The sequence below is a fragment of the Orcinus orca genome, chromosome 15, assembly GCF_937001465.1.
Source record: "Orcinus orca chromosome 15, mOrcOrc1.1, whole genome shotgun sequence".
Lineage (NCBI taxonomy): Eukaryota > Metazoa > Chordata > Mammalia > Artiodactyla > Delphinidae > Orcinus > Orcinus orca.
The window spans coordinates 65,531,811-65,553,524 of NC_064573.1; the positions used below are offsets into that span (position 1 = coordinate 65,531,811).

The window sequence follows — 21,714 nt, forward strand, 5'->3', positions numbered from 1 at the left end:
TGAAAATCTGCAAGATATAGGTCATCATCACCATCTCCCCCTGAAAAAAATGGGATAATAACCCATTCGTCAGGTTACTAAGATTAAATGATTTATATGTCAAAGCGATATAGAGATTACTATTTACTAGCATTAAGTAAAGGCAAGATGATGGCAGCATTTCCTTCTGTGATCCCACTTTAAAAATATCATCTTGGGCTTCCCTGGTGGCGCAGTGGTTAAGAACCCACCTGCCAATGCAGGGGACACGGGTTTGAGCCCTGGTCCGGGAAGATCCCACATGCCACGGAGCAACGAAGCCCGTGCGCCACAACTACTGAGCCTGCGCTCTACAGCCTGTGAGCCACAACTGCTGAAGCCTGCACACCTAGAGCCCGTGCTCCGCAACAAGAGAAACCACCGCGTTAAGAAGCTCGCGCACCACAACAGAGTAGCCCCCGCTCACTGCAACTAGAGAAAGCCCGCGAACAGCAACAAAGACCCAACGCAGCCAAAAATAAATAAATTAATTTTAAAAAAATAAAAATATCATCTTAATGTGTATATTTAGTCCTTTAAAACTTTCCACCCGATCCCTACAATTGACCTATGGAAAAGAAAAATAAGGTTTTGTTATCACCCATTTTGCAGCTGACAGGACAAAAATATACAGGATCACTAAGGGACCTTCCAAAGATCACACAAGGGGAACTCTGGTCTCCCAAACTTGGCTGTGAATTTTTTACACAACCTCACAAAATCTTGTTGCCATGGGTTAGGTGACTCTTTCTAAAAGTGATGAAAGGAGAAAAAAATACTCACACGTATCACGGCCATTTTTTGCTTTCTCAGAGGCAGGCTGCAAAATTAAATAGAGTTTATCACTCCTGGGATTTGCTTTGTTGTTTATTTATTTAATGCAGAAAACTATAAAGTACTAAGACAAATTTCTCAAATGCTATTCATGACCACTGGGGGATAGGAGGTTTCTTAGGCCCAAAATAACAACATCAGTGACAGTCCCTAAAGGCTCTGCTGGTGGGTGAAACCTACCTTCTTTCCGGCCAGTTTTATTCGTGGGGTGAAACTATTACAAAAGAGCTGGCTTTTGGATGTGTAGAAACTGCAAAAGAAACAGACAGGGTCATTCATCTAAACCCCTTTCTTTCTTTTTTTTTTTTAATTAATTTTTTTTTTGGTCATGCCACACGGCATGCGGGATCTTAGTTCCCCGACCAGGGATCGAACCTGTGTCCCCTGCAGTGGAAGCGTGCAGTCTTAACCACTGGACCGCTGAGGAAGTCCCTAAACCCCTTTCATTTTAAATCTCAAGACACAGCTGGAATCCCAGCCATGGATCAGCCCTCCCAGGAACACCTTTGTCTCAGGCCTCACTGATCTTCCCAATTCTTTCTTTTGTAATTACTACAAAACATTAATCATGTTTTAAAATATTGTTCTATTCCTTTTTTTCCTATAAATTGTCTCATGTGCGCTAGTCCTGATTCCTAACTGGATTAGAACCTCCTCCTTGAGCTGAAATTAGCAGGAACACTGAGGCCTGGTCTCATGCGAAGAGGAGGCATGGGGATTTTTCTACAAATGGAGAGGCCCAGGCCCTGTGCTGGTCCACTATGGTCTGTGTGAGTTGGGAACAGGGGGAATTGGGAATAGTTGTGGAAATAAGTCCTTCAAACTTGTTTTTATGTTTTTCACCATAGACTGTTCTTATGTCACAGCCATGGCTTTGCATATAGAAATGCTTTAAACAAATGTTAGAACTTTGGTTTCCATATTCTCGTCACAAAAGATTTTGTAGTAAGAACTTAACAGGTTTGAAGAAAAAAATGGCAAGGAAGCTAATGGAATTCCTGATCCTCTATGGCGAATCCAGATCTCACCCACCTGTGGTTTATCCAGTGAGGGATATTGTAGTCGTCACCCAGGCGAGAGTCGCGAGGGCCACTCCGATTGTGCAGCTGAAAGGGAACAAGGCAGGGCCCAGGTCAGCTGGAAAGCAGGTAGGGCCCGGAACTGTTCCAGCTTCTCTGATTCTAACTATTCTCAAGACCACCCTGCACTGGAACCTGGCTTTTAGTGAGCACTGCAAAATCAATCACCTTGAACAACGGGACAGCATGCAGTGGCTGCTCCCCCATGCACACCAAGTCCACACCGATTCCTAAAAAAGGAAAGACAGAAAGAGTTGGGGGGGGGGCAGGCAGTGTAGAGATACGTATCCCAATCTATTAGCCGTGTGATTTAAGTGGGTCAGGGTACAAGGCACAGCTGACTTACTCTCCTCACCAGCTCTGCCCACGCGGTTAAGAAGTAAATAGGTGCATTTTGTCTGTGTCCTCTTTACCAAGTCCCACCGCATCTGCCACTAATCAGTGCTTGACAGCTTTTGACGGCCTTGCAGATCGTGATTTGTCAAACAGACCGCCAGGCCTCCATGACTACAGTTTCAAGGCCCGAAAGGAAAGGGAACCTTGTCATCTCAGTAAAAAGCAAAATAATCCACATCATTCAACAGAGTTTCTTTACTGGCCACCGGGATTTACGTTCCCAACTCCATCTTGTTGTTAGAACACAAATCAAATGGGGGGGGGGTGCAAGTCGGAGACGCACGGCACATCACAGAGGGAGGACCGGATGATCCCATGGCGCTTCCCAGGATGGGCTGATGGACACTGGATCCTGGAAACAATCCCCCAAAGGGGTTCTCCAGCGTCAAGTATGTTTGGGAAACTCAGAGTGCCAGTTATGTCCTCTAGAGATAAACAAGATACACTAACATATTCAAACTGGCAATTAGGAACTGTGCCGAACTGTGCATGACCCAGCATGTCCCAAGCCGACTGACCATGGAACTCTTTTTTGTCACCTGACATTACTCATGTCCCCAGATCCCGATGGGTAAGGGTAAATCAGGCTATAAACACAGCAGCGCCCCGGAAGCATTACCGTTATCTATCATCCGCTGCTTGGTCAGGATCATGAGTAGCCGGTCCACTTCGAACACACCCACCCCGGGCGTGATCACCACAGACATCTGCCCAGTTCGGTCAAAGTTGCGGTTGATGTAGTGCTTGTCAAACACTTGAAACAAAATAAAAAGTCCTCCTGTGAAGATGCTACAGCTTATCAGAAACCAGCCAGTGGCAAGCGTCTCCATGCTCTCGGACCATTTCGTCCATGTTTCTGTTAGAGCAGTTGTCACCTCCCGGCCTGAATTCACTTCTGTCCTTCCCCTTCTACAGTAAGAACTGCTTGAATACAGGTCTATGTCCCCGTTGCCTTTGTTAATACCCTTCTTCGAGGCTGAATACTTGCCTTGTGTAGCCTTAAATATCCAAATTTCATGTCGCTAATTTAAACCATCCATAAATGGATCTGTATTGAAACTTAGAAGAATCAAATATTGATTTAAGACAATATTTGAGAGCTGACCAGAATCTTGTGATGACTTTTTAAATTTGGCAAGTTAATTCTTACTTCTTGGTTTTTTTTTTGGCCGTGCCATGCCACGCAGTTTGCAGAATCTCAGTTCCCTGACCAGGGATTGAACTTGTGCCCTCAGCAATGAAAGCAGAGAGTCCTAACCACTGGACCGCCAGGGAATTCCCTAATTCTTATTCCTGAGCTGTGCGATTTTTACTATGGAAATTTAGTGCCATTCAAATGTGACAAAAAGGCTTACTAATAAAAGACCCCATGCTCTAGAATCCCTAGCACCTGAGTACAGACACAGGGGCAGGCGATACACACAGTAAAGTGACCACACACCATCTCTTCTGTCAGTTGCCAGTGATGGACAGACACCTAACCAGAGCTGGGAATGTGGAATTCTAACCAGAGAGCAGAGACAGGGTCACTGGGAGCTGAACTCGTGTCTAGGAATTCCTGCTGCTGCGGTTCCCAGAGCCACCCTCATTCCCACCTTCCTCAACAAGGTGTTCAAGCCTTTTCTGGCTGCCCCAAGAGCCCCTGTATCCTTAGAGTAAACTTCCTTTTTTGTTTGAATTCAGTAGGTTTCTGTTATCTGCAAACAAAGTATCTCAGCTAACACATAAATGCAGGGAGAAACGTTTGGAAGAAATCACATCACGCTGTTAACAATGGTCCCTCTTGGAAGGGTCTGACAGTGGAGGGAAGGGGGAGATTTTCATTGTACTTGATATACTTCTCTAGTATTTGAATTCTAGGAACAATGGGCTCCTTCTGTAACTAAAAAAAAAAAAAAAGTAAATTAAAAAAAATTACCTGGAAGCAACTGAAGGATGGAGTGGAAAATAATAAGAACGCAGTTTTTAGGAAAACAAAGGGCCCAAGGAGGACTTTCTCCAGCTCTTTACTCTTGGATCACCATGAGAAGCAGATGAGAAGAGGAAGTTGATTCCCAACAGAAAACCCAAGAGCTACATGGTGGCCATTAAAACCATCCAAACAGAAGTTACTGCTTTCAGTTAATCTTGGGGGTAGGTAGATGGGGGCATCACCAGCTAGGTCTGGGTCTCTGCACATTAGTAAAAAGAAGGTCACAGCCATGTGGTCAGCACTGTGGCTGGCGCCCTTACTCACCATTGAATGACAGATTGATGGCCTCTAGGTAGTTTCCTTGTGCTGAGGTAGAATTGTCTCCTTGAGGAAAGCCCTCTGAAGCAAAAGACACAAGAGAAGGAACAACATCTCATGAAAGATGGACTCGTAAGAAGCAAGTGGGGGGATTTCTCTGGTGGCGCAGTGGTTAAGAATCTGCCTGCCAGCGCAGGGGACACAGGTTCAATCCCTGGACCAGGAAGATCCCACATGCCGTGGATCAACTAAGCCCGTGCGCCACACTACTGAGCCTGCACTCTAGAGCCCACGAGTCACAACTATTGAGCCCATGCACCACAACTTCTGAAGCTCACGCACCTAGAGCCCGTGCTCCACAACAAGAGAAGCCTCCGCCATGAGAAGCCCGCACACCACAATGAAGAGTAGCCCCTGCTCGCCTCAACTAGAGAAAGCCCGAGCACAGCAACAAAGACCCAACGCAGCCAAAAATAAAATAAATAAATTTATATATATAAAAAAAAGAAACAAGTGGAAGGTGCCTTGATCCACAGGCCCCTCCCCCTGCAGAAGGGACGTGACTGAACTTACTGCACATGCAATGACCAGCGGGACCCAACCAGACATAGAAACCTGGCCAGAAGCAGAAGCCATACTCAACACTGGAAGGGAAGCAAGCAGGAACCTCTTGGTCCCCCAGCCTCCATCTGACACCTCCTCCCCTGCCGCACCTTCCAGCACATAAATGCAGTACCTGCCTGTTCCAGTCGCACCAGCACTGGATACTGGATGAAGAGCTTTTTAATGGTCACGAGGAGGGAGGTCCACTCTTCTCTCCTCTCATTCTGCACCACCACCCTGAAAGGAGCACGATCACAAAATAGGTATCGAGCAGTGATGACACACAGGACATAGGGTCCCTTACTGGGTTCAAGGAAAGGAGAAGAGGGGACGCCTGGAGCTGGGGTCATTTATCATATAGCAATATGTAGTAAAGTCGAATGCCTTTAACAAACGTTAACAAAGGAATGTAATCACATCAAGAGAGTAAAAATTGAAAACAAAAAATATAAAAACATTTCAAAATTGCCTAGAGATTATATAAATGCCCAGTGCTGTGCAGGGAAATGAACATTCTTACAGACTGAATTACAATTAGGTAGCATATACGAAAAGCCTTAAATGAAAACATCCATATATGTGTTTTTGCACAGACAGCCAATAAACATATCTAGGTCAGGGAACTAGATCAGTGGAAAAGGATGGGTGGGAATCTGCTTACTGTATACCTCTGAACCTTTAAAATTTTGAACCATGTGAATGTATTCCAAAAAATAAGTAAAATTTAAATTGAAGAAGATAAAGATACATTTCCATTTAATGTTAGGAATTTATCCTAAAGAAACACACAGGATCCAGAATAGCCAACACAGTGCTGAAGAAGAACAAAGTTGGAGGACGGACACTATCCAACTTCAAGACTTATATGAAGTTACAGTAATCAAGACAATGTGATATTGTGAATGACAAATAGATCAATGGAACAGAATGGAGCCAGAAACAGACCCACACAAATATAGTCAACTGATCTTTGCCAAATGAGAAAGACAATACAATGGAGCAAAGATAGTCTTTTCAACTGGTGCTGGAACAACTGGCCGTCCACATTAAAAAAAAAAAAAAAAAAGGAAGGAAGGAAGGAAGGAACAAGGAAGGCAGGAAGGAAGAAAGAAAAAAAGAAAGGGGAAGAAAGAAAAAAATCTACTTGTAGTCTACCAATCAACAGCATTGGGATCATCAAACTCTCAGGATCCATCCCAGAACTTACTGAATCAGAACCTACATTTTAACAAATTCCCAGTGATTCATTTGTACACAGCGGTTTTAGAAGCACTAGTACAGTGGACCACAAACACTAAAAAGGTGCTTTATAGATAACTCTACTGAGCTGATATTTAACATACTCTCTACAAAAAAAAAAAAATCTAGACACAGACCTTAACAGCCTGCATAAAAATTAACTCAAAATGGATAACAGACCTAAATACAAAACATAAAACTATAAGACGCTGGAAGATAACACAGGAGAAAACCTAGATGACCCTGGGTATGGTGATGACTTTTTAGATTCAATACCAAAGGCACAATCCATGAAAGAAAAATTGATAAGCTGGACTTCATTAAAATTAAGAAATTTCTGCTCTGCAAAAGACAGTGTCAAGAGAATGAGAAGACAAGCCACAGACTGGGAGAAAAGACTTGCAAAAGACACATCTGAATAAATGACTATCATCCAAAATATACAATGGACCCTTAAAACTTTACAATAAGAAAACAAACAATACAATTAAAAAGTGGGCAACAGGGCTTCCCTGGTGGCGCAGTGGTTGAGAGTCCGCCTGCCGATGCAGGGGACACGGGTTCGTGCCCCGGAGCGGCTGGGCCTGTGAGCCATGGCCACTGAGCCTGTGCGTCCAGAGCCCATGCTCCGCAACAGGAGAGGCCACAACAGTGAGAGGCCCGCGTACCACAAAAAAAAAAAAAAAAAAAAAAGTGGGCAACAGACCTGAACAGACACCTCTCCAAAGAAGATAGACGGATGGCAAATAAGCAGATGAAATGATGCTCCACCTCATACGCCATCAGGGAAATACAAATTAAAACAACAATGAGACAACACTATATACCTATTAGAAAGGCCAAAATCCAGAACACTGACAACACCAAATGCTGACAAGGATGTGGAGCAACAGGAACTTTCATCCATTGCTGGTGGGAATGCAAACTGGTGCAGCCATTTTGGAAGACAGTTTGGTGGTTTCTTACAGAATTCTTATCATATAATCCAGCAATTGTGCTCCTTGTTATTTATGCAAATGAGGTGAAAACTTATGTCTACACAAAAACGTGCACATGGATGTTTACAGAAGCTTTATTTATAACTGCCAAAATTTGGAAGCAACCAAGACTCCTTCAAGGGGTGGATAGTACAGCCAGACAAAGGTCCATTATTGAACGCTAAAGAGAAATGAGTTATCAAGCCATGAAAAGACATGAAGGAACCTTAAATGCATACTACTAAGTGAAAGAAGCCAATAGGAAAAAATTACATATTATATGATTCCAACCATATGACACTCTGGAAAAGGCAAAATTATGGAGACTGTAAAAAGATCAATAGTTCCAGGGGTTGCGGGTGGAGGAAGGAATGAGTAAGTGGAGAACAGAGGATTTTTAGGGCAGTGGAAATACTCTGTAAGATACTATAACGATGGAGACTTGTCATTATTCATTTGTCCAAACGCAGTGAATATACACCACCAAGAAGCCCATTTTTTCATCTTGTTTGTTTTGGGTCTTACCCCTGGTCTGACTTTGCAATCCAAAGGGAAGTACTTTTAACACTATGATATGTGTTTCTCCAGACCCTTTTCAGTTTAGCCTGTTTTAAAATTGGACGTTCCTCTTTTTAAATTTGTTTTTGTTTTTAATAAAATCAAATATACTTTGGTAGAGAAAATAGCACTGTGAGCCTCCATGTACCTACCACTCATATCCAACAATTATCAAAGAGGATTACATCATTTTTAATGGGATGGCTGTATAATATTTTGTCAGTCTGAAATTCTACCATAATTTAATTCTTTATTGTTTGATATTTAATTTTTTTCTAATTTTTAAAATTATATGTCACTGTGAGAGACAGATACACAGTTATGCATCCCTGAGTGTTTCCTGCTTTTTCTTTATTCAGACTTTTTTTAGAGCAGTTTTAATTTCACAGCAAAATTGAGAGGAAGGTACAGAGATTTCCCATATACTCCCTCCCTTAACACATGTTTCATGCCCCCCTCACCCATTTATCAACATTCCTCACCAGAGTGGTACATTTGTTGAAATTAATAAACCTACAGTGACACACCATAATCACTGAAAGTCCATGGTTGCCCTTATTCTTTAGGAACAAAATGTTTTAATATCTATAGTTTGCTCTTAAGTAAAATGTAGCCAAAAAACAAATGAAGCGGGGCTTCCCTGGTGGCGCAGTGGTTAAGAATCCGCCTGCCAATGCAGGGGACACGGGCTCGAGCCCTGGTCCGGGAAGATCCCACATGCCACAGAGCATCTAAGCCCGTGTGCCATGACTACTGAGCCTGCTCTCTAGAGCCTGCGAGCCACAACTACTGAGCCTGCGTGCTGCAACTACTGAAGCCAGCGCTCCTAGAGCCTGTGCTCCACAACAAGAGAAGCCACTGCAATGAGAAGCCCGCGCACTGCAACGAAGAGTAGCCTCCGCTCTCTGCAACTAGAGAGAGCCCGCGCACAGCAACGAAGACCCAATGTAGCCAAAAATAAATAAATAATTTTTTTAAAAAAATGAAACAAATATGGCATGATAATAACTGTTTAATCCAGGAATTGGGTATATGGGTTCATTATATTAATTCATTATTCTTTTCTGTGAGTTTGAAACTTTTCACAATAAAAAGTTTGGAAAGTCTAATTGCAATGTGGTATCCTGCATTGGATCCTGGAACAAAAAAGGTACATAAGCGGAAAAACTGATGAATCTGAGAAAAGTCTGATATTTAGTTCATAGCAATGTACCAGTCCTCATCTCGTAGTTTTGATAGATGTACCTTGGTTAGGAAATATTCACAGAGGAAACTGGGTGAAGGGTATATGGGAACTCTCTGTACTATCTTTGCTACTTCTCTGTAAACCTAAAATTATTCCAAAGTAAAAAGGTTAATTTTTTTTTTTCTAAGTTAGGAAAGAAAAAACCAAGGGAAAACAAAAGGCAAAAGCAACCCAAACATACTTATAGAAGTCTTCATAGAATCGCCCCTTGTGATCCTGCCTAATTGAGGCTCGGTTTATTTCAGGAAATTCATCTGAAATAGAGAAAACAACATATACAGATCAGATTAAAAAGAGAAATTCAGTTTCTCCACTTCCCCCTTCTGGGTTGAAGAGTTGCATCACACACACACACACACACACACACACACACACACACACACACACACACAATTATGTATCTGTTAAGTTGGTTTTAAGATGAATCACAGCCCACAGACTCCTTGAATCTGCTAATGGACTGTGTCATTTTCCACTCTACCCTACCCTCTAACAGAAAAGATAGGACAGATGGAGCAGTGCCAAAGGAAAGAAAATGATAAGGAATGAATTGGGATGGGCGTGTGGAAAGCTTAACAAAAAAATAACTGTAGGAGACTTACGCACCAAGAGATTTTGCATCATAGAAAGTCCTAGAAAATAGGACCACTGTCACTTCATGACTACAGTTCTTCTCCTAGGGATGAGTAGAGAAAAAGAGGACTCAAGTTTATTTCATTTACTTCAGTTCTGGGAGGCTTGGGGGCTCAGGCATTGGGTAGCATCATGTAATTGTAGGCTGCGTAATGCAGTAGACAAGCTCTGCCAGAGTCAGAAGGCTGGGACTGACTCCTGCCTCTGAAACTACCACTACATGACCTTGGGCAAGTTATCTAAAGTCCTAGGAATGTGGAAAGTGTTTTGAAAACTGCAAATCATGGGACTTCCCTGGCGGTCCAGTGGTTAAGACTCCATGCTTCCACTGCTGGGGGTGTGGGTTCCATCCCTGGTCAGGGAACTAAGATCCTGAATGTCGCACAGCACGGCCATTAAAACAAACAAACAAACAAAACCCTGCAAATCACCAATAAGCTGCGGGTGCTGTCTCCCAGCTCTTGATTTGGCATAAAATAGATCAGCCCATTGTCAGAGGATCATGGTATTTGTACCTGCTTCATGCTGTTTTTTAATTTCTTCAGGACTGTGGTTTAGGGAAGAATGGAACCCGTGGTGGTGGATGTAAGCACCAGACACTCCCACCTACTGCCAGGGCCATAGGACGAGGACTGGGTGCTGCTCAAGATGCACGGGTTGAAACCAAGGTAATTACCTTTGGACTGCGATGGGGACGAGTGAGAATACACATTTCCATGCAGTCTGGAGTTCAACATTCTACAAGTAGGGTGTTTACAGACGGCATGAAATTTGGCTTGCACCAGTGAGCCAGAAAGCTCAGTTTCAGTTCCTCCTGGGTCTTTGAAGACAACAGCCCATACTGACCAACCCCATCTCGAACTGAACTTACCACACAATTCAGCATTCACCGTATAAGACAACATAATGAACATAACATGTCACCTTATATTCTTCCACCGATATCTCTCAAGTAGACAGAAATTCCTAAATACAAGCCACAGTACCAAGAGCAGACCTTCACTAGCCACCAACTAATTTATTGGACGCCTAGTGCTCCAAACACAGCTCCAAACTCATCTGATTTTGGTGTAAGTTTTACACAGGAAAAGTGCCTGACAGTGGGCTGGTGTGGGCATGAGAGCCTCTCAACTCATGTGCGATGGAGGAGGTAACATACAACAGTGGTGACGTGACTCAGGATTACAGAAACAAACAGGACGGCCCAGGAGTTACGACCTCAGGTGAGCACTGGATGAATGGATGGAACTGGATTAGAATCCTCCCTCTGCTTTTTCGGGCTATCGATCACAGGCAAGTTACCTAACCTCTTTCAGCTGTACTTTCCCTACCTGTGTAAGAGTGACAAGAGGATGAAGTGAGATAAGGAGGGTAAAACACTTCCCACAATACCTGGTATGTGCTCTTATATTTAGGTCTCTGATTCACTTTGAGTTAATTTTTGTATATCATGTGAGGTAAGACTCAAAATTCATTCTTTGGCATATGGATATTCAATTGTCTTGAATCCATTTGTGGAAGAAGCTATTATTTCCCTCATTGAGTGGACTGCACATTCTCATCTAAAATCAACTGACCATAGATGTATGGGTTGATTTTTGTACTCTCAATTCTATCCCATTGATTTACATAGCTACCTTTATGCCAGTACCACACTGTTTTGACTACTTTGGCTTTGTAATAAGCTTTGAAATTAGAAAGTGAGAGTCCTCCAACTTTCTTCTTCTTTTTCAAGATTGTTTTGGCTCTTCAGGATCCCTTGCAATTCCACATAAATTTTAGAATATTTTAACAATATTAAGTCTTCTAATCCATGAACACGAGTTGTTTTTCATTTATTTAGGTCTTCATTCATTTCTTTCAGCAATGTTTTATAGATTTTAGTGCATAAACCTTGCCCTTCCTTGGGTAAATTATTCCAAAGTATTTTATTCTCTCTGATGTTCTTGTAAATGGAATTGTTTTTTAATTTAATTCCCTTTAAAATTTTTTATTCCTTGTTTTAATTTCCTGATCAGATTGTTCACTGCTGATGAAACACAAATGATCTTATGTGTTGATTTTGTATCCTGCAACTCTGCTGAATTTATTAGCTCTAATAGTTTTTGGTTTTGTTTTTTTATGGATATTTGGGGGTTTTCTACATACAGGATGTCATCTGTGAAGAAAGATAGTTTTGCTTTTGCTCTTCCAATCAATATGGATGCTATTTCTTTTCTCTTTTCTTTCTTCCTTTCCTCCTTTCCTTCTTTCCTCTTTCCCTCCTTCCTCCCTCCCTCCCTCCCTTCCTTTCTTTCTTTCTTTTTTCTTCCTTTTTTCTTTCCTACTTGCTTTGGCTAGAATTTTCAGTAAAAGGATGAATATCAGTGGTGAAAGCAAACATCCTTATCTTGTTCCTGATATTCTTAAGGTGGAACATTTTCAGTCTTTCACCATTGAGTATGATGTTAGCTGTGTGTTCTTCATAAATATACTTGACCATGTTGAGGTGATGAAGGTAATTTAAATCTAGAGTCTTATCAATTTAGACTTTAGCTAAGGTACCTCAATTAAATTCAGCTTAATAGAAAGAGTAAGTTTTAAAAATCTGAATTGAATAATGTTTACGCAATGAGATTTAGTGCATGAGAAGAAACGTACCTTCCATTTGGTAAAGAGATCAGCAAGGAAACCATTCACAGCTTTCTCAAAATACAGATCCCCTGAAAAGAAACAATAGAAAGAAGGTGGGAATTATCTTTATTTCTTGCTTACATTTTCTTCTCTCAGTAAATTAACAGGAATAGGACTAGTCAAAGAGAAGGTGGTACTGCTACATCCTAAAAGCATTTTCAACCTAGACTTTCTATGGAGCCAAATTTAATATTTACCTCACTCAGTAAGAGGTCATAGCTTCAAGGTAAAATACAAGATTGAAAAGCTTTGATGATTGAAAAAGACAGTGTATCTTCAAAATGAGAGAACCGTCTAACTTTTAAATATAATTATTCTCACAGTGACGCTTCCAGTTTGTTTGAAGGTGATCTGGTAGCCCCTGGGCCTTCACTAAATTACCATTTGCAGTTTCTGCTGTTCTTGAGCATCCATGATGCCCTACATCAAAAATTAATTTGTAATTTTGCTAAACACAAATTAGAACTGCACGCACCATGAGGCTGGTGTGTTGGGCACAGTGTCCACACCTCATAGCAGCTTTATTACACTCCACTTATTGTGTAGTAATTCTAATAAAATGAGACAAACTTGGTGATTTCTGTGAGTGATAGGACATAAGATGAAAGATATCAAAGAAGGTGCTGGTTCCTGGCCATAGAGTCACTCCCTCTATGACTTTTGATCTATGCTTATAGAATAACTGAAGATCTGAGAATTCAGATTTTTCATTAATGCTTTACTACATTTCATGCAATTCACTAGATATATAAAATATTTATCTATTTTAGCATTTGAGGATTTGTTAAGATCTCAGGACATATCTTCAGAGAATGCTAAGAGATTGCTGTAAATGATACCAACTTGGGGGAAACCAGAAACTTCTCCCCATTAGCAGTTATGACCCGCACTTAGGAACAGTACCATAAATATCAAAATCCCACATTTCACAGCTCATCTGAATAAATATGTAAACCATAGCTGACGTAGAACGGAATACCACCTGAAAGAAACAAAGACATAATTGCATTAAAAAGCAATGATGGATAGAATTTCAGTTCTGCAAAATGAAAAAGTTCTGCAGATCTGTTTCACAATGATGTAAATATACTTAAAACTGCTGAACTGTATATTTAAAAATGGATAAGATGCTATATTTTAGGACTTCCCTGGCAGTCCAGTGGTTAGGACAAGGTGCTTTCACTGCTGGGGCCCGGGTTCAATCCCTGGTCAGGGAACTAAGATGCTGTAAGCTGCGCAGCGCAGCCCAGGAAAAAAAAAAAAAAAAGCTAAATTGTATATGTTTTTTACAAAAAAAAAAAAAAAAAAAGCAATGCTGGAAGATTTCTCTTAATTGTGAGACATGGAACTTCTAAACGCAAGCTCCATCCCTGGCATCACAGGCCATGAGGGGAAGATTCTGTCCCTACCCTCTAGGAGCTCATGGCAGAGGATAAAGACATGCAAAACATTGCAACTATATACAAACATTCCTTGAAGCTTCCCACAAGAAACGTTGGAGAAGGGGCAGTGAATCTACTGGGAAAGTCGATGAGACCTCATTACAGAAGGAGAACTTGGGCTAAGATGCACCAGTTGATGAGTTGTTGATCTAATAACTAATCCACATCGTACCCCTCTCCATACCCAGAATGCCTCCAGGAAAAGCCCTAGTGGTTTCCCTGGCCTGTGTGCTTTACCACAAAGCCCTTTCTTTACCCAGCCCTTCCCTCCTCCAACAGACTTTAAAGAGCTTTGGTGGGAAAGCAAAATGTATAAAATGTGTAAGTTGCAGGCATCAATACTCCCTTTCCTTTTACATTTGCTCCTTCGAATCTTTTGTGTGCCAGGTAATTGAACTGATTATAAAGATTATCTCAAGTAAAAGAGCCTTGGGACATTAAGTGCCAGGAGGTATGCCAGACAACTTTGGGATATAAAGGTAAAAGACACAGTCCTTGCCCTCAAAGCGCTTGCAGTCTGGTGGCAAGGCAGGTAAGAAACGCATTCACCGGAGTGTGACAAGTGCTGATATAGATATATGTCCCAGGTGCCACGGGGGCACTTCCAGCCTGGTGCATCCAGGGAGGCTTTCCAGGAGCAGGGAAGCCTGAGACTAGTGCTGAGGGATGGATGAGAGGCTTGGGAAAGGGGGAAGGCGAGGAGCAAGCACCGCAGGCGGGAGAGAGCAGCACGCAAAAAGACACGGAGGCAAGAGAGCACGCTGCCATGTTGGAGGGATGGTGAGCGGTTCCCATGGCTGGATGGGGTGGGGAGCTACATGGGAGAAGTGACAGATTAGCTCCAGACTCAACTGCCTCCCCTGATTTTTCCACTCGGCTGTCCAGACATCTCACAAACTGAAGTTCCCCTGAACGACTCCTCCCTGGCCTTCTCCATATGATAAATGGCACCGCCATCTCTCCACCAGCTGCTCAATTATTCCTTTCTTCACTCTTCACACCCAACACATTAGCAAGTTCTGTGGACTCGACCCCAGAATGTTTCACCAATCTGCCCATCTCTCCCCTGCTCCAGTGCCCAGCCTAGCCCACGCCACCACCTTCTAACTTCCTAACTCATCTCTCTGCTTCCACTCTTGCCCCGACAATCAACTCTCTGCTCCAGAGCCAGAGGGGCTGCAGCGGGTACTGTGGACGCCTAGCCAACATCCTTCCTTTCTAAGTCAGAGGAAGCTGATTCTATTCTGGGAGGCAAAGGACCCGCCAAGAGACCAGACCTCCAGGCATGCTGAGCAGTTCCACATGACTCAACCCTGGTCAGTAAGGTATAAATGGAAGTGTGTCCTGAAAGGAAGCTGACTCGGCTGGAGCGTGCCCCGTTGTTGTCTTTCTTCCCTTCTTCCCTCCTCTGCCTGGCATATGGATGTGGTCACAGCAGCTCCAGCCAGACCACGGAAGCCCAATCCTGAGATAGGCAGAAAAGGAAGGCAGAAGGGGCCTTAGACCACCAGTAACTGTGACGCTGTCACACCAGCCATAATTTGCCTACCCATGGACTTCTTTTATATGAGAGAATAAAGCTGACCTTTAAGTATCAATTTGCCACTGTAACTCTGGGAGTTTATTTTTTTTTATACAGTATTATTTTTTTTAATAAATTTATTTATTTTTGGCTGCATTGGGTCTTCGTTGCTGCATGCGGGCTTCCTCTAGTTGTGGCGAGTGAGGGCTACTCTTCGTTGCGGTGCTCGGGCTTCTCATTGCGGTGGCTTTTCTTGTTGCAGAGCGCGGGCTTAGTAGTTGTGGCTTGCGGGCTCCAGAGTGCAGGCTCAGTACTTGTGGCACACGGGCTTAGTTGCTTTGCAGCATGTGGGATCTTCCCGGACCAGGGCTCAAACCCGTGTCCCCTGCATTGGCAGGAGGATTCTTTAACCACTGCGCCACCAGGGAAGCCCACCTTGGGAGTTTTGTTCAACAAAATCCAACTGAATGAATAAGTGATCTCTTAAAAGCGTAATTCAGGTATCATTCCCCCACTTAAAATCCTTCAATGGGGAATTCCCTGGCGGTCTAGTGGCTAGGACTTGGCGCTCTCACTGCCACGGTCCCGGGGTTCAATCCCTGGTCAGGGGACTAAGATCCCACAAGCCGCTCAGTGGGTAAGCATGTGCCAAATTATCATGGTTTTTATAAGCCATACTTAAGAGTCAATTCCCAGAAAACTGGGGGAAAGATCACTGTAAAATACCAATGTATGCCCAGTAGAGTGGCAAAAACTTTCAAAATCTAAGACCTGGTGTTGGAAAAAGTGAAAAACAAGATTTTATATATGGCTACTAGGAGTTTAAAATGGTCCAAAGAGTTTGAAAAATAATTTGGCATTACCTTACAGAGTAGAACCTATGACCCAACAAATATACTCCTAATCAATGATGAAAAATATAGTGAGTACAAACGAGATAGCTAAAGTGGGGGGGGGAAGAGAATACATTTTAATCCACTTTAATAAAACTTAAACGTGAGCAAAACAAATAATATACTGTGTAGGGTAAAATACATATGTATTATCACTATGTAAACAAGGGAATTACAAAAATAAAATTCAGATAGTGGTTACCTCTAAAAATGGCCCCAAGTTCTCAACTATTTTGCTTGCCCAGGGGACATCTGGTAATGTCTGGCGACATTTCTGGTGGTTATGACTTGCAGGGGGTGGGGATGGGCGCTACTAGCACTTAGTGAGTAGAAGCCAGGGATGCTGAACACCCCACAATGCACAGGACAGTTCCGCACAAGGTTACTGCCCTTGGGGCCCAGGTGACCCTTTGTTCTGGAGGGCTGTCCTTTACACTGTAGTGCGTTCAGCAGCATCCTCCACATAACCCCAGTTGTGATGACCAAAGATGTCTCCAGACTTTGTCAAAAGACCCCTGGGGAGGCAGGATCACCCCTGGGTTGAGAACCAAAGGGAGGCTGGGGGATAGGAACACGGAAGAGCAGACAGGTGCTTTCACCGGCGTGGGTAACGTTCACAGCTGTTCAGTTTGGATTTTTCCGACTGGAACAGAGTCACAGGAGGAGATTCCTTGGCAAAGGTCTTTCTTCGTGTTTACCAACACAATCTTTTACGGAATTTAACTTTCGCTATGTATTAGTGGGCACAGAAACCTGCGAGCTAGATGTTCCATCTCTACATCTGATATTAAACAGAAGAAAACGAAGATCAACCCCAAACTGGAGAGATCCAACTGTAAAACACTAGAATTTCAGGAGTCCCCAACTATATTACAATATTATCCAGCTGAGCAGATAGTAGCTGGTCACCAGCTTGATCAGGAGATCAAGTTTTTGCTGGTTTCTGTTTTGTTTTTTGATTTCACAACGTATAGACATAATACCACGGGGAAACAAACCGAAAAAAGCACTTTATCACCCTTACCCTGGTATCTTCGCTTATATAACCACACATGACCTTCTCATTCTTGACCCACAGCTCCCCGGCCTGCGCCCTGAAAGGAGAGGCACACGCGTTATTACGAGTCCTACATAAACCGAGAAGAAACAGGGGTGCCTTTGGGGCGTCTCTCTCTACTCTATCATTTACACCCAAATGACCTGGCCAGTTACAGATTTCCAGAGGGCCATGAACAGATTACACAACATAAAGAATTCTCAGAGTACGCTGAATCTGTACAACAGGAGCTCTTAATTTGGGGGTCTGCAGACAACATGTGGGTCTAAGGAAGGGCTTCGGGGAACCCACGAACCTTCTGAAATGATGCAAACTTTCCTGAGCACAGAATTGTACCTTCTGGCAAACCTCAAAAGGGCACACGTCATAAAAACAGTTAAGAGGCACAGATGAACAAATTTGCTAACCCCAGCTTTGAGTCAATGAGTTTCAACAAAAACAAGATCCACTGCAGTATCAAATTAGAAGATAAGAAAGAAGTCAGGGGGCACAAAGGGACAGGGTCCCTATTCAATGAAGGCCATTTTGCTGAAAAATTTTTATGTCAATATTCAGTAATGTAATATTATGTCTTTTCCCCCTGCTTCTTTACTCTGTTTTTCATATTGTCTACAACGAGCAAGCACTGTATGTAAAAATACTTAGCATAGGCCTGATACATAGCATGTGCTGAACAAGTGGTACTTGACAGTATTAATTCTATAATCAGGACAGGTGTGTTGAGACTTGACACCATAGAATCAGAGCTCAAGTCAGAGAAGATCCCGGAAGATCCTCTGCAGTGGGGCAGATCTAGCAGGAAAACACCCAAACTGTTGGAACAGTTTGGAACACCCATGTTCCAATGGGCTTTAAGTATGACTCTCAAACAGATCTGTCTGCCCCAGGACAGCTGGGAAGTCAGGGCCAGAAATTATTCAGTGTTGCTCCCTCTGGAGTGTGAGTTAGAAAAAAACAACAAAAAAAATTTTTTTTAAGTTAAAAAAAGTAGGCAGCTAGTCAGTAATCTCCAAAATTATATCTGGGAAAATGGTATCTCTTCACAATAAGATCAAATAGACTAGGTTTCTAAGTTCAATTTTTAAAAGATATTTATTTTTTTACTGAAGTATAGTTGCTGTACAATACTATATGTTACAGGTATATAGTATATTGATTCACAATTTTTAAAGGTTATACTCCATTTATAGTTATTATAAAATATTGGCTATATTCCCCCCGTTGTATGATATATCCTTGTAGCTTATTTTATACCTAATAGTTTGTACCTCCCACTCCCCCCAGCCTATAATGCCCTTCCCCACTTCCCTCTCCTCACTGGTAACCACTAGTTTGTTCTCTATACCTGTGAGTCTGCTTCCTTTTTGTTATATTCACTAGTTTGTTGTATTTTTTAGATTCCACATATAAGTGATATCACACAGTATTTGTCTTTCTCTGTCTGACTTATTTCATCTAAGTTCAATATTTTAAAAAAGCAGAGTGCTGTTAGGAGATAGATTTTAGTGCAATATTTTTCTTTAAAATTTTTCTTCAAAATACTGATTTTGAAGTTTTTTTGTTTTTTTTTTAAAGAATACATTGTGAATTTACTGAGAGAAAAACAAAATGTTTACCTTTAAGGAAAAATAACATTTCAAAGGTAGGGTCTCAAGGTAATAAAACTATGTCCTTAACTGTTGACTAAATTACCAGATTAAAAGGCTAAATTACAGAGAAATTCTCTAATAATTTATTATGATTTGATTTGATTTTCTCATATGAGGCCCAGAACACTTTTTTTTTTTTTGGAAAAGAAAGTGACTTTTGATTCAATGTAGAAAGACTATAAATTTTTTGGAAAAATGATAGAAGATTTTGTGGTTTACATTTAACCATGAATGAGCAAAATATTAGGACAGATCTTGAAAAGTCTAAAACTGACATTATGTCAGGGTGTATGAAGGCACTTACATGGAGAAACAAGGAATTTAATTATGAAAGGGATTCTGAGAGGGTTTCTAAACCAGGACTCATCAAACTGTAGCCTGCAGAACAAATCCAGCCCATCTCTTGTTTTCGTATGGCCCACAGCTAAGAGTAGATTTTACATTTTTAAATGTTAAAAAAAAAAAAAAAAATTGCAACAGAGACCTGAGACTCACGTGGCCCAAAGTCTAAAATATTTACTATCTGGTCCTTTACAGAAAAAGATCCTAAACCTACCACTTCATTTTGCAGAGGAAGAGATGCAGAGACTCCCTGAGCTGTACAGCATCACCCTGCTAACCACTGGTGCTACAGAAATGGAATACAGGTTTCCTGACTCCTGGCCCACCACCTGGGAGAGACCAGCTTGTATTTGATGGCATAAATAGGTTGCATTTCTTGTTCTGCTTGAGACTTCATCACTTCTTGAACTGTGCTTTAGTTGCTAAAATTTTTTCAAAGAATTTTTGACCTTATAACAACTTCTAAAACATCCCCTTTCGGAAAGAAAAAAATGAATCTTTTATCGTTTCTTTCTTTCAGGATCAGTAATTCAGACTAACCAAATAGCCCTCATTGCTGGTGAAAGGTCTTTACAAAAGGATTCTGGACAATAAAGGTAGGAGGAATGGCTGAATTAGAAAATCACCATCTTGCAATAATCATCAACAGATGAAACCACTCTGTGAAAACCTGATGGGGAATTTCATAACAGGGGACCAGGCTGCATCACCAGAATCCAGTGGTCAATCTCACATTAAAAGTGAGTCAACCAGATGTAAATATGCTTGAGTATATACAGTAAATTTCAAGAAAGACACAGTTTCCTCTAGGGAAAAGGACATATTTCTAACACACTTTTTCGGTGCTGTTAAGCCTTCACTATGTGGGTATTTTGATTTTTGAATTTAGAGGGGGTTTCAAAAAGTCCCCTTTTCTCTCTTCTTCACAAACTGAAATACAGAAATCATTTTAATAAATCAAGAGCAGTGTGATATCTCTAAAAAGGCAGCAAGTCAGGAACTATTGTGCTAGTCATTTTATGTCTCCAAACCTGTTTCTTAAACTGTAAAACAAGAAAGTTTGATGAAATATGTTCATCTAAGGCTTTTTCCAGTTCTAAACTTGTGAGTCTATCCTTCCTTTGTTCAGAATACAAGGCGGCTTCAGCAACATCCACCCATCTTAAAACTACTATAGTGCATTTCGGGGTCTTTTGGATTGTTTTAGCTACCACAATCTAACGTTTTAAGCTATTGTGTATTTTATTATAAGGATGTCCTCATGCCTCAAAGGTTGTATGTAGCAGTTACTGCACTACATGCTATTCCCAGTTACAAGCTAATAAATCAAGAGTGACATAGTATCTACCTGATGCCAGCAAATTCCACCTTCTGAGTGATATAGGCACATGTGCTGACCTAAGGGAAAAGAGAGAGAGAGAGATTCAACAATACATCAAGGCCATGAAAGGTCACAAAGAACATCTCCTGGCTTTCGAATCTCTTCTATTAACCCAAAGTTCAATTAACATGGGAGTAATAGATTTATCCCATAGGAAAACGTGTTGGGGCAGGTATAACAGTAGGTTTTTACGGGTTTGGCAAGTATAGACAATAGTAAAGACCAAGTGGATAATAAGTGGCCAGCTTCAGTAATATGTTCACACACACTTGCATACATATGTACATTTACATATGGAACATTTATTTCTCATTTTAGAAAACAGAACCTTCTCCCACCAAATAAAACATGAGCAAAGATATCTCTTTCTGAAAATATACACTGTATGGACATTCTACCTATGATTTGTTGTTTCATAATAGCCAAAAAGTCCAAAAGGAGAATTTTCAGCAGCAGCTCACAATTCTGATGAACGGATCATGTTCAGCGGAAAATGTCCATTAAAAATAAATAAACAAGGGCTTCCCTGGTGGCGCAGTGGTTGAGAGTCCGCCTGCCGATGCAGGGGACACGGGTTCGTGCCCCGGTCCGGGAAGATCCCACATGCGCGGAGCGGCTAGGCCCGTGAGCCATGGCCGCTGAGCCTGCGCGACCGAAGCCTGTGCTCCACAACGGGAGAGGCCACAACAGTGAGAGGCTCGCGTACCGCAAATAAATAAATAAATAAATACACAAGGAAAATGGAAGGAGGGTAAAGCAAAAAAGCAGTCTAACCTGGAAGGAACAAGATCTGGGTTCCAGGGACTTCCCTGGTGGCGCAGTGGTTAAGAATCCGCCTGCCAATGCAGGGGACACGGGTTCGAGCCCTGGTACGGGAAGAGCCTGTGCACCACAACTACTGAGCCTGCGCTCTAGAGCCCGCAAGCCACAACTACTGAGCCT

The 21,714-nt window shown here is 42.0% G+C and overlaps 1 protein-coding gene across 10 annotated transcripts in view; it reads right to left on the reverse strand.

Annotated features, from left to right (window-relative positions):
• DEPDC5 (DEP domain containing 5, GATOR1 subcomplex subunit) overlaps window positions 1-21,714 on the reverse strand; it is a 93,486-nt gene that overhangs the window by 63,925 nt on the left and 7,847 nt on the right. For 5 of the 10 annotated variants that reach the window (XM_004283678.4, XM_033412801.2, XM_049698030.1 and 2 more), the window contains exons 7-19: window positions 20,740-20,789; window positions 17,368-17,437; window positions 13,390-13,468; window positions 12,454-12,515; window positions 9,787-9,856; window positions 9,362-9,434; window positions 5,294-5,397; window positions 4,564-4,638; window positions 2,947-3,081; window positions 2,100-2,161; window positions 1,885-1,958; window positions 1,033-1,102; window positions 802-838 (exon numbers count right to left, since the gene is read on the reverse strand). In XM_004283678.4, the coding sequence (XP_004283726.1) occupies window positions 802-838; window positions 1,033-1,102; window positions 1,885-1,958; window positions 2,100-2,161; window positions 2,947-3,081; window positions 4,564-4,638; window positions 5,294-5,397; window positions 9,362-9,434; window positions 9,787-9,856; window positions 12,454-12,515; window positions 13,390-13,468; window positions 17,368-17,437; window positions 20,740-20,789 (961 nt within the window). Of the gene's footprint in view, window positions 1-801; window positions 839-1,032; window positions 1,103-1,884; window positions 1,959-2,099; window positions 2,162-2,946; window positions 3,106-4,563; window positions 4,639-5,293; window positions 5,398-9,361; window positions 9,435-9,786; window positions 9,857-12,453; window positions 12,516-13,389; window positions 13,469-17,367; window positions 17,438-20,739; window positions 20,790-21,714 lie in introns of those variants that run through there. The other 5 variants (XM_033412802.2, XM_033412806.2, XM_033412807.2 and 2 more) reach the window with 3 other exon arrangements.